This window comes from Lagopus muta, chromosome 1 (genome assembly GCF_023343835.1).
Source record: "Lagopus muta isolate bLagMut1 chromosome 1, bLagMut1 primary, whole genome shotgun sequence".
NCBI classification, from domain to species: domain Eukaryota; kingdom Metazoa; phylum Chordata; class Aves; order Galliformes; family Phasianidae; genus Lagopus; species Lagopus muta.
The window spans coordinates 127700311-127713507 of NC_064433.1; the positions used below are offsets into that span (position 1 = coordinate 127700311).

The 13197-nt window shown below is 39.5% G+C and overlaps 1 protein-coding gene across 1 annotated transcript in view; it reads left to right on the forward strand.

Moving 5' to 3' along the window:
- DHRSX (dehydrogenase/reductase X-linked) overlaps nt 1-13197 on the forward strand; it is a 160969-nt gene that overhangs the window by 99629 nt on the left and 48143 nt on the right. The window contains exon 4 of the mRNA XM_048934489.1: nt 4322-4423. Coding sequence (XP_048790446.1) covers nt 4322-4423 — 102 coding nt within the window. The remainder of the gene's footprint in view (nt 1-4321; nt 4424-13197) is intronic.

Here is a 13197-nt window from a genome sequence, read left to right on the forward strand (position 1 = left end):
GTTCTGTGAATTGTCACCATTAGTGCGGCTGGAATTAAGGGTGAACCTGAACCAGTGCACAGGTAGCACTGTGCACAATAGAATTTGCTATGCATTAATCACTTTAATGTTTAATTTCTGTGAATCTTGGCTCCTTATGCAGAGCAGGGCAGAATCTTAAGTGCTACTGCCTGTGGTGCAGAAGCCGGAGAGATCATCAAGTGCACAAGGGCAGGAACACAGCATCAATAGGAGATGCTGTGCTGGCTGGATTTGTGATGATTGTCTCACTGATACACAGCTGGATGGTACACACTTCATTTTCCTGTTTTTGCTTCTTGTTTTTTTCCTAGCAATCCTTTTAAAGTAAGAGTTCTGCAGACATTTGGAAACAGTCTGTCATCATGTACATCTGTGCAGACTTGCACCCCATCCCCTGAGCGAATCCCGGATAACAGGAATATTCTGTTAAGAAGAGATACATTCTGCTGACAGGGGCTTGTGTGCTTACACATGCACCCAGGTTGTGACTGATAGATTCCAGAGGTGTGTTAACAGTGTTGAACTGCTTTTGCATTTTCCACTTGCGGTGTTGTCATATAGTGCCAGGTTTCTGGCTGCAGTTTTTGAGCTCAGCTGGTCAGGATTTACAGCTGCTCAGGAGTTCACCCCCAGCTCTTGGCAGCCCTGTTTTGATTGAGAATGGCTTTTCTCTTGGCTGGAAGGCATGCAAATAAACATGCAGATGAACAGGACTTGATCAGAAAGATGGGTTGATTCTAGGACACCTTGCTTTAGGGAAAGAGGTCCCTAGGACCTCAGAAATGGAGAAAGGAGATACCAAGCTTGTCTTTGAAGACTGGGCCAGCCAAGGACACTGTTTATTAGTGTCAGCAATGGTGGTACAGTGACCAAAGCAAAGGAGGCTTCAGCCAGAACCATTTTATGTCTTCTCCTCCTGATTCATGCTTTATCCCTGCTGGTGTTTGCTCCACTTCTTTCTCCACCTGCCACCTTGCTGACATTGCTTCTTCAGCTTTACGACACAGCACCAGCTGATATTCACCTCATTAAAAGCAGTTTCTAATAAACAGCAACCATGCAGGTGCTCAGAAGCATAGTCTGTTCTGTTATGAGCAGGACAAAGTTTCTCTTTGCCCTGTGTATATGCTAAAATATAACAGTGAGGCAGAAGAGCAGATGATCAGCTGAACTCCTCCATGCACCCTTGGGATACAGCATCCACAAAATAGCGTGCCCATGTGGAGCTTTTGCAACATGTTCTGCAGCACAGATTTGTGGCTCCTGAGCATTTGTGTTGACCTTGTTGAGGAACCATTCCTTGTGTGTAGCTGGAGGAGTAGCTGCTCCCACTTGCACCTTCAGACACTGGGTAGATAGGTGGCAAATGGGCAAAGCAATCCTTTCCATAGTCGTCTTCCCATTAGGAAGGAGGAACTGTCACTCCCTGCCACTCTGCGCAGAGTTGTGGCTTTCCTTTGAATGAATCCCATGCTAATAACATGTAGAAGCAGCCGAACTGAAATGCAGAGTGGGAAGCTGACCCTAAGGGAGAAACGTGGGGAAGCGTGATTCTGAGATTCTGTGATCAGGCTCTCGTGGGGCTCATGGTGTGAGCTGAGAGTGCTCAGAGGAGGAACAGACACTGAGCTGTGTAGGCACACAGTGGTACCATGTGTTGTGAACCACCATAATGTTGTGGGATTCGTACACATCTACTGAGGAGGAGCCAGAAAAACGGCTGCTGAAAACATGCTGCGACAGATGCATGTTTAAAAGAAAGCAATTGCAGCACCATCATATATGTATCTGCCCGTCTGCAGATAATAACATTGGTAACTCTAGATGTCTTTTGGGAAATTCTTCTCCTTTTATATTTTATTAAATAATAATTTTCAGACAACTGAGTCATCACAGCACAACAATGGTAAGGTATTTTTAACAGTGAATATTTTCACTGGTGTTTGACAAATATCGACTCGCTTTCACTGGAGAGATTGTTTACATAAGAATAAGGAACATATCCTTCAGAAGAAAGAAACATACCTCTGTCATTCTAGAAGTATCTGAAAGAAAGGGGAAGAATAGGAGGAGATAAAATCGGAGAAGTTATAAATTAGGATATTTCAGTACAATTAGCTGCAGATATTCTATATATTTAGTTCTGATACTTTATAAATATAGATATTCTGATATTCTAACTATATATCATATTCTCTGTTTTTATTCTTAATGATGTGCAGCAAAGAAACAAATGGTTAATGTTTAAGACTTAGTATACCATTAAACACAAAGGCTGAGTGATAGGCACTTGAATAATTTAGTCTATTGGCAGACAGACTAAAACGATAAAAAGTGACATGTCTAAACATTAATTTCGGCTTATACTTCAGTTTGCTTGCTGTTATTATGCATTTTTATTTTCCTTGCTCATACCTGACTTACACAGAAAGCCTATTGCTCATTCTGAGTTCAAGTTCAGGTTTGGTCATTCATTCACACTGTTAAATGCTGGTCTTTAATAAAGGCATTTTTCTTAATGGTTTACTTAGTATTTTTGTATACACTTTGAATTAATGCAAATACTAATTGTTATCTTTAGCTTCCACATGTATAATTCTTCGTCACAATATTAAAACAAAGTACTGAGACTGTGAGACAAAGAAGAAACTCAGTTCCTATTCATAGCCCTGCAGAGATTGACTTAGAATAGCTTCTCTGACCCACTTTGCCGAGTGGGGTGACATCTCAGGCAGCCTGGTGCTGCCTCTGGTGAAGCTGGGGAAGGCCCACCATCCATGAATGACCATGAATAAGAACTTTGGCTATTAAGATTTCTGCCTTGTGAGAAAAAGAAGAGTCTGGGGCTTCTGTTTGTTTTCCTTTCAAAAGCAGGTTCTGATATCTTGATGGAAAGTACTTTACGAATATAAAATAGGAGCACACACTTCCCAAGTAAGCAAATAAATAAGCTTAGTAATGATAGTCACACCCATTGATCTAGTCACTGTACAGTCACAACAGACGACAGCTCTTTCCCTGCAAAATCACAGGATTAAGGGAGGACAGATGGGACAGGTGTAGCAAAAGTGAATTTCCAGGAAGGATGAGGTCGTAGTGGTCAGTCTGAAATGCACTTACCTTAGTTCGGTTATCTCACCAAAGTGCTGTTGGTGGTGCAGAAAAGAGAATTTTGAAATTGGATGGTGGGAGAAATTAAAATGTATTAGTTGTTCTCAGGGTCCTGCTCCCCTCCAGTATATAGTGGCATTAACAAAAAACAGAAGAGTAACCAACACTGCCACAATCCATACAAATGTTAAAAGGCTGGTTGGATCCTGCACTGTGCCACCAAATACTGCAGCTGACAGAAACCCAATGTTTTCTGTACCAAGATGAGTATTTTGTATTAGAAAGGATTATTCCAGTATATTATTTACTAATAAATTATTACAGCCAAGTTGTGTGTATCTGAGCAGTTGCAGTGACAGTTTCACATAGCCTCCAGCCCTCAAGAGGAGTGACTTGATCACTTCTGTTCTTTAACAGGAGCTAATGACTTTTGCATTTCCTTGCCACCTCCACTTGTAGGATGTTGGTAAAATTAAGAAAAATTGCAAACTTCCTAAAGGTCTGTAGGGAACTTAAGTTATTCAGTCTTATTCACATGAGTCAGGGTTGTTGAAATGATGTGACTTTACAATCATTTAGGAAAAAAAAGTGAATTTAAAGTGTTTTTAAGCTGGAATCTACTCTCCCTGTTTCTGGAAGTGCTACTGAAAAAATTATATAAATTCACTAAGAGCATTGCCACAGACTAGTGCTGTCTAGATTCAGGATGTATCCGTACTGTGAAAAACCAAAGGGATTTGAAGGAGATGTTTTTCTGTAAAGGATTTTAATAAGAACTGTGATCGTTCTGTTATTTAGCTTGGAATTGTGCCTGCAGCCTGCCTCAACCCGTATTGTACAAATATGTTACACAGAACCATTATAGGTGCAGCTTCCAGCCTTGATTGTGTCTGGATGAAACAATCTGGTGAACATCACTGATGTACTGGAGATAAGAGTAGTGAGAAAGGTCCCTTCTTACAGCCTGTGCTGTGCTGTAGTCTGTTTATCAAATTGTTGGTAAACAAGTGGAAGGAAGAAAGAGAAGAAAGGAATCCTCTGAGACCAGACAGCCTTACTAATAATTTTCAAAACCTAGTTTCAGTTTTAAAATCTTTACTTTCCAGGAGTCTTTGATAATGTATGTAAGTGTTTTCTTATTTTTGTAACTGTCCTAACTCTGGTTTGTTTGTCTTCTCTTTTCTCCTAGTGGAGTTTTTATACTGTGATTTGGCTTCCATGAAGTCTATTCGGCAATTTGTGCAGCAGTTTAGAGCAAAGAATTGTCCACTCCATGTGCTGGTGAATAATGGTGAGTTCCATTCCTCTTTAACACATCTGCATGGGGGGAATGTGACAAACAGGCCTTTCTGCTATCTCTTCACATTTTGGATTGATTGTCTGAACCAAACAGCAGGTTACAGCACTGCTGCATTAACAGGGATGTCCTTCTAGGAGTTAAATTGCAATGTATGTATGAGCATCAGCTGAGCACATTGAGCACCTGGGTGCCACGTCTCCTTATGAGGTTATCACAGGCTGCTTGCTGTGTTGCTTAGCTTTCCAGCACTAAAACTCATGCAGTGGCAGCAGAATCTGAGCATTGCTTAAAACGAAGCAAAGCAAAGGAAAAATGTACTTCATGGCTGTAGAAAAGCAGCTTTTTCACCTTTGGACCTTTAGTCCCTTTGTGTTTTCCCTGTATGAACACATGCGTTCAATGTGTCTTTGTGGTGAACTGGATTTGGGGTCAGTCTGTTTAAAATACGATCTAGTAAAGTATCCAGAGGCCTCAGAGCAGTCACTGCTCAGATCAAGCTGCTGCTGGAAGGTTGTCCATCAAGATGCATCCTCAGTGGTCACAGAACAAATTAAAAGGACGATATTTATCTTACAGTCATACAATTATCAAATGAATCTCATTACTCTTAGGGACTTAAACTTTGTTATGCAAATACTTGCCATCTAATTATTCTTTGCAGCCACAATATTTTTTGGAAACTAGCCCATACAATAATTTTCCACCGAAGCCCTGTATGCCTAATGTGCACTTTCCTAAAGGGGAATTTTCTCCTATGTGTTTAACTGGGGGAAAAACCTTCCAGCAACAGTTTAGGCTTCTTATAGAAACTTTCTGCTGTTATATGCCACTGCTCTTGTTTTCCCAGTTATTTGCATGTGTTTTTATTAAGGCATCCCAAAGAACACTTTCTTTTTCCTTGTGCACCCTTCAGTCCAGGTGAGGGCAAACGTGCTGCAAAATAAATGATTTTGTTACATCTGTTGATGCCTTGAAGAGCTCTCAATAAGGCAACTATTGCAATAAAAATTCAAGAATATTTCATGATTGATATGAAACATTTATGAAATATTCAAGGAAGTGTTCATTTTTATGTCACTAGCCAAAAAGCCCTATCATTTTTATTTTAACTGTGAAGAACTTAACAGTAATGGATATCTAATCCTGGCTACAAAATTTCCCTTGTTGTACATGCCTTCTTTTAAAGATGCACAGTGCAGGCTGTTACACAGATAGGAACAAAACTGCATCTTGAACACGTACAATTTTGTGGAACAAAAGTGTCTGTGACCTTTGAGGGCAGCCCCTAACCTCTATTAGTTTCCTACCAGAGCAAGGGCAGGGCTTTGTTATAGGGCTTGGGACAGCGTGGGAGAAATGATGGGCCTAAAATAACAGCATGGATGGAAATCCTTCTGAAGTAAAGGGCTAGCTTCTGCCCTAGCTGCTGCTGAAGCGGGAAGAACAAAATCGCAGTTAGATGAATCTTCTTAGTCAAGAAACTAAGTTAGATAAAAATAGATCTCATGATATGCTTAATAGAAGGCCAAAGACCCAAAGCTTCTTTTGGGAAGGAAGTTCCAGACTAATATTTTTCTGAATCAAACTCTTTAGCAGGGTCTGTTATGATAGGACAAAGGGAAATTATTTCTAAAACAGAGGATATTTAGATTGGATATAAGATAAAAGTTTCTTTATGATCAGGATGGTGAGGCACTGGAATAGGTTGCCCAGAGAGGTGCTGGATTCCTTGTTCCTGGAGACATTCAAGGTCAGGCTGGGCAGAACTCTGAGCACTGATCTTGCTGTAGGAGTCCCTGCTCATTGCAGGGGGGTTGGACCAAGTGTCATTTAAAGGTCTCATCCAACTCAAATGATTGTAGGATTCTGTGATTTTCATGACCTACTGGAAAAACGTGATTTCACTTAATGCTTGGTTAAAAACTACTTAAAGCTTGAAAGGGATTCAATTGTTAAAAAAAATAAAATCTTTTTAGAAGCAAGACTGAAATGAATGGTCTGGCCCTGTTATTTACTCAGACTTTAACAGAATCAAGGAAGTGATCCCATCCAAAGCTGCTGTAAAGACTCCCTTACAATTAAGTTGGTTTCAGACCATTAACTGGCATATCACCATCCTCCACTTTGAAAAGCTCTTTTCCCCATTTTATGGCCGTTTTTGTTTGCTGCTATAAATAATCTGTAGCATTCCATTTTATTCCTAGTGTTAAGGTGAAAATCCGTGTGTTCTCAAGGTATATATAAGGAAAAAAAAATCTAATTGGTATGCAATGGCCTGAGGCAAAAACCTTTGCATCTTGTCTTGACTTTCCATCGGTACTGAGCACATACAAGAAAAATGCTGTTATTTGGGCTAATTAGTAGTCTTGTTCTTGTCACTTCTCCTTCTCTTTTATGCAGCTTGTTCACTGTTATGCAATGCATGGAGGAAGCAGATTCAGACCATTGTGGGCTGCAGAGCTAGAGGCACTACCCACTCAAAAAACTCATTGCAGTCACCAGCTTCTCTGCCTCCATTGTGCAATCCTCTAGAAACGAATCTGGGTCCCCAGGAGGACAGGGCTTGCAGTAGCTTTTCTTTATACAGACAAGTTATTGAGTATGTTTGTCAGAAGCATGTATGCTTTCTGTCAGAAAACTTTGTAAATAGCAAGACAATTGTCATGGCTAATACATGGCTTAGAGAATTCCCGAAAAGACGTGATGGATTTTCTGTTTCAATGTATGCACCTGGAATTGTAGACTTGTTAGTATCGTGTAGTACTTTGTTATTGCGTACCAAACTTGAAGCTCTAGCGCTCTTGATTTCAAGAATATTTGTTTTCTGAAGGTAGAGCCTTCAGGCCAGACATCTGGTCAGTATATTTGTAGGAAGTCATATATTTTTAAGAGCCTGACCCGAAGTCTGTTGGGTGTAATAGAAAGTTTCTGTTAGGTTTTGAAAATGGACTTTGTGTGGGATCCATGATTTCTGAATCACAACACTGGAAATCTAACAAATATGTTCCTGTCTTCACAGGACCAAGAGTTCTATTAATAAAGACTGTATTCTTTTATTGTTTTTAATGTAAAAACAACATGAACTGTTACATTGCGTTTCTCTTCACAATATATGAGTGTTATTTAATTGCTTTAAGTTAAAATCTTTTATTGATGTATACAATCTTGTCTCTATGTTAGTGATCTGTCCACATCATATCTGCATGAATATTTATTTTTGTGACAGTACATGATATTTTATGTGGGCTTTCGTGAGCCTAACAAAAACACGGTCATTTCAGGATGAACAGAGGAGAGTTCTAACGTTATGCAATAATGCAAATTATGTAATTAACATTGAAATGTTATTAAATATAGGTGATTTGGAATGAATTACTATGTTAGGTAAATAATCAGTACTACATGATGGAATTCTGCAATTTCTGAGGTTGCTGGTGATTTAAAAAAGAAAAATGTATCTGCTCTCCATCACTTGCTTGGCTCAAGATCTAGTTGGAAATTAATTTAATGCCAAACTCCTGAGTTGCAAAATATTCTCCCAGAGCAAGACATTCAGATCCCACAAGAACTTCAGTAAGGTTTAGGTATCCAATTGCTTCAGGCCTTTTAAGAAGTCTAACATGAACATTCAGGGCTTTCAAAGGGGAGATTAGTGCACTGTAGTCACCTCTTCTCTTTTTGTTATAGTTGACTTTAGCATATACATTTAACTTTCTAATTTCTAATTTGAAAGGAAAAATTTGGTTGAATGCACACATGATTTCAGCTGACAAATAAAAGCCTGATGTTCCATTGCTTTGCTTTCTGCATCAGTAATGTGCATGCTCAGCTCTTGTTTTTTTTTTAAATAAACAAAACATGTTTAAAGATGCAAATATGGCATTGCATAAACATCCTTTAAAAAAAACAAAATGTGCTAGTGGTAAAAAGGGAAAAAATGTTGTGACACCAAAATATAATACATTTTCTGCACAGGGAAAAAAAAAGTGAAAAAGAGGTTAGCTAAATAGCTACAGAAGGATGGATACAGTTTAGAAAACTTAACCTGACAAAAAGTCAGAATAATGCATCTTCTAGTTCACTAATTTGCAACTGATGTCAATTTTTGTTGTTGTTCTTTGTGTTTTTTTGTTTGTTTGTTTGTTTTAAGAGCATTTAGCATGTTACAGCATTACAGTAGTGTAATCATCTAATACAGTCATTAAAATAGTGTTAGGATTTATTGAAAAGACTTCTATCTACATGAAGCTGCGGAAGGAACAGATGTAAACATCATGTAAAATTCCATAAACAGTAGTCACTGATTCATGTGAGAGATAGTTTTTCTAAATTGAATCAATCATTTTTTTCTGTGTGCTAGAAATTTCCAGATGTCCTTCAGATAATGCTTTTACTTATGTGTTCTTTGCAGTACTTAATGACCTTAAAACCACGTGAGCTAATACTAAAATCACATCTTTAGCGACAACAGTACCAAATGCAATGCTGTCTAATTCATTAAAAACGACATAGCAACTACTTTCTCTGTTGCAGTTTACCAAATGGTTTGTAGTTTGGCCTACAGAACAGAAAAAGACTGAAATGCAATTACATTTAGCGAATGTCTTGGCATGCACACAAACAGAAAAAAAATTAGAGATTTCAGTATATTATTAGCCAATTGTAAGCAGATTACATTTAATACGTTTTGGTTTGAAATCTGTATGAGCCAATTTAAAATCAATAATTCTGAGCTAGTGAATAATTCAGAGGTCCATAATCCATAATTTGTAGATCGTCTGAGAAATCTCAGTCTCTTGACAGGTTGCATAAGTCTCTATAATCTTCCCTCTTTAGTGTCTACTGCAGAATAAAAGCTGTATCTGTAGGTAAGCTTGTGAAATATCGATATATTACTTTGTGCTACCTACCTGCAGTTCAGCCATGTGGAGTGTGGGCAAATCCCTTGCATTGAACCATGTGCATGGAGAAGTCCCATGGATGCTGTCATGGTTGGTCACACATAAAATTATTGTTGTGACAGAGTATTTGTAAGAACAAATCTTCAGAATAAATGTGAGATTTGAGGGTTAGGAACAAGGAAAGGTAACAAAAGTAAGCAGTTTTGTAGGTTCTTACTTACTTACAGATGTTGTGGATTGGTTAGGTTTAAACATGATTACTTATGTTATGGCAGTGAGATCCTGAAAAGATCCTGGCCCGCTGATAAGATCCAGCTCCCCTCTCAGTAGCAGCTGCAGGCTGCTAAGACTATAGAATGGAGAGAAGAGAAACCAACCCAGAGAAGTGGAAAATCACTGGGGAACTTTCCCCGAGGGAAAGTTATTGAGGAGGATTGCTGTTGACTCCAGCGGAACTTGGATTTCACCAGAAATAATGCTTTTCCTCCAGTCATACAGGAGGCTATGGTGAACTCAGGAACTGGTCTCACATGAATCTTATTCCAGTGTCTTGATTGCAGGATCATTTTTTATCTGTACACTGCCATGAAGACAAATTAGAGCAATATTTAATTGAAGATGAGGTGAAAGAGAAGAAAAAGGAGGACAGGCAGGGAGAACAGGGAGAAATAGTGGAAAATAAGCAGAAAGACAGCTGGTCCTTTGCCCGTATGTGGTGGGTGATAGTAGACATCATGAGAGCTGGGCCTTTGGGACATGTTTAGAGCTGAAAAAGGTCCTCTGAATTTGGTTTAAAATGAATTTCCCACAGATGATGGGAAAAACTAGAAGAGTCGTATGAACAGTAACGTACAATATTAATTTGTTCTATAACCAGATTTTTTTTAAGACCGATGAAGCATTCAGCCAGATTTCTCAGCAGCGCTATCTTTATTAGAGAGATGACTGGAAATTATGTGGAGGTTTGCTAATCACACTGCACTTTACAGGTGTTAGCTGCCTTGGGTACCGGAGGCAGCTTGCCTGGGCACAGGTATCACATCACTGTGCTCCTGCTGACAGTACCCAGCCCTGCTAGTCCAGAGCCACCAAGAGTCATTCAATGCTCACATCTACTTAGCACCCAGATTTTTAGCTACAGTCATCAGCTAGAGCTTTTGTTGTGCTTGGATAGCACTGCTGTCTGCCACAACGAAACGTATCCTATATAAAGATATCAGATTTCTTGTAAGAGGTTTATTTGTTATTTGAATTACTAATATGTCAGAAGAGCACCTTTGGGTTACTTCCGAGTGTCAGTCTGTAAGGATTGTATTCATTAAAATCTTGACTTTTGTTTGATGTTATCTCTGTCTTTCTAGTTATTTCCAAAGCTTTTTCTGTGTCTGGGATATCAAACGTTTTATGAAAAAGGAAATATCTCAGGCTCCATATGCTGCAGGTTCTTGACCCACTTCCTTTTATGTCCTGAATACGATTTTTTTATCAGTAGAAGACAGATACAAAATTCAGCTATTGATGGATTAGGAAACCCAACTGGTTCTGCTTTAGTGTTTGGGACATTTGCCACTGGCTTTTCTGAGAGGCAGGAATAGGCCATGGTTTATTCTAACTTAATCTTTTTATAGCTTTTGGGTAAAATATTTTTTACACAAAGTGCAAAACAAGGTATTTTAATTCTAGGAGAACTTTCTATTGAATTAAAAAACTATGATTGACTTTCCTATTTTCAGGTTGTGAGTGGGATAACTCACCACTGTGCCACCACAAATAACAAATAATTTACTGAGCATATACTTAGGATTTATTTACTTTTTTCTAGCCAGAAATGATAACATATGCTTGGATTTATTTTAGTGTAAAACCAAAACCTCACTTATGGATCATATTTTCTTTTCAAAGCTGATACCTTTTCTGGGGAACTAGCGTGTATTCTTGTATATCCACTGTGTTGCAGCATGACACTAAATCCAGAAGCGAATCAGAGGTATTATATACCCTGTTTTCTGCTGAACCCTGTAAGGTTTGAATTTTTGCTGTTATCATCCTTGAATAGAGACAATCCCATAGAATCTTAAAATCATAGAATCATAGAATGCCTGGGTTGAAAAAGACCTCAAAGATCAAAGATCAGGGGGTTTCAACCCCCCTGCTATGTGCAGAGTCACCAACCACCAGACCAGGCTGCCCAGAGCCACATCCAGCCTGGCCTTGAATGCCTCCAGGGATGGGGCATCCACAGCCTCCTTGGGCAACCTGTTCCAGTGTGTCACCACCCTCTGTGTGAAAAACTTCCTCTTAATATTCAAACTAAACCCCCTCAGTCTGGTTTAAAACCATTCCCCCTTGTCCTATCACTATCCACCCTTGTAAAGAGCTGTTCCCCCTCCTGTTTATACTCTCTCTTCAGGTACTGAAGGGTCACAATGAGGTCTCCTTGGAGCCTTCTCTTCTTCAAGCTAAACCGTCCCAGTTCCCTCAACCTTTCCTTGTAGAAGAGGTGCTCCAGCCCTTGATCACCTTAGTGGCCCTCCTCTGGACTACATCTTCCTTTCTTTTTTTCCCCTTTAACTTGTCTTTGCCGGAAATACACAATTGTTTAACTCTGTTGGCGTAACCAATGCAGTCCACTTCTCAGTTGTATAGTAATGCATGAACACTATCAGCTGGCACTGCTCACTTTTCAGTTCCTCACCAGTTAGAACAATTTCAAATGTGTAGGCTAAAAGTTTTGATGCCAGCTATTTGTCTTAGGCTGATTTATTTTTATTTAATATTTGTAATGCTAGATAAGAGAGTTTATGTGTTTTCAGATAAGAGCAAGAAAAAACATCATGTATTTTTTTTATGATGCCAAAACTGATGGCAAGTTTCTTTAAAAAAGCTCTTCACATGTTATCATATTTTGGAATTGGGACTTGATTACTGGCACGATGCTGCCTTTGTGTCAGAGATGGATGAAATCTTCAGCACCAGTAGAACATTCCCATGCTGCATTGAAACAGAAACATGTTAAGCATTTCAGTGTGAAAACTGTTTTTAACTTTCTAACAGCTAAAGAGTTGCCTGTACCAAGCATGTCCTTACTTGGGACTGCGCAGGTCTTGCTTTGATTCATAGCTGAGGCACAGCTGTGGAGAAGGAAGGTGATTTCTACACTCTCTGGACCTAAATGTCTCACAGACATGGCTGATGAGCTGGTGTAGCTAGTGACCTCGCATTGCTGCTGCCCATATCTCTCTGCACATGCTGGCTGCTGCTTGTTTAGCTGTGGTAAAGGGAAGAGCCAGTCTGAATGCAGATGGGTCAAGACTGTAACTTGCAAGAGAGAGATTTATACAAGAAGCCAGGGTGTGGAGAACTGAACTAGAAGAGTGTCAGCTGAGGATTTGAGGGTTTAGAACAGTCAGGCTGAGAGGTTAATAGGGAAAGATGGCAGAAGAGTGAGTGAAGAGTGAAGAGTCAGATGAGAACCTTTAGGATGGGGAAACACCCAATGGCAGAACATTGGTGTTTTCTAATTGAAAGACTTTTAAACTATGAATGTAGCATATATTACTCAATCAAGGAATACAAAGGGAGCAAGTAGCAAGGGAGAAGTTGGGATTGGTAGTGAGGATGAAGAAACACACACTTTATTTGGGACCTCATTATAATCTCTCTCTTTTGTTTAGCCTCTGACTAATCATAAAACTTTTACAAATTAACTTCCACCTGTTCCCGTGTCACCTGTGGTGGAAGCTGAGCCAAGGAAGGGGAGGCTGGTTGGAGATTCCCAGCCTCATAAGGAAATCAGACTTGGACCGGAGGGAACAGAGAGTGGTGTGTGAGTGGAAGCACATGCAGGAGGCACGGTGAGATCCC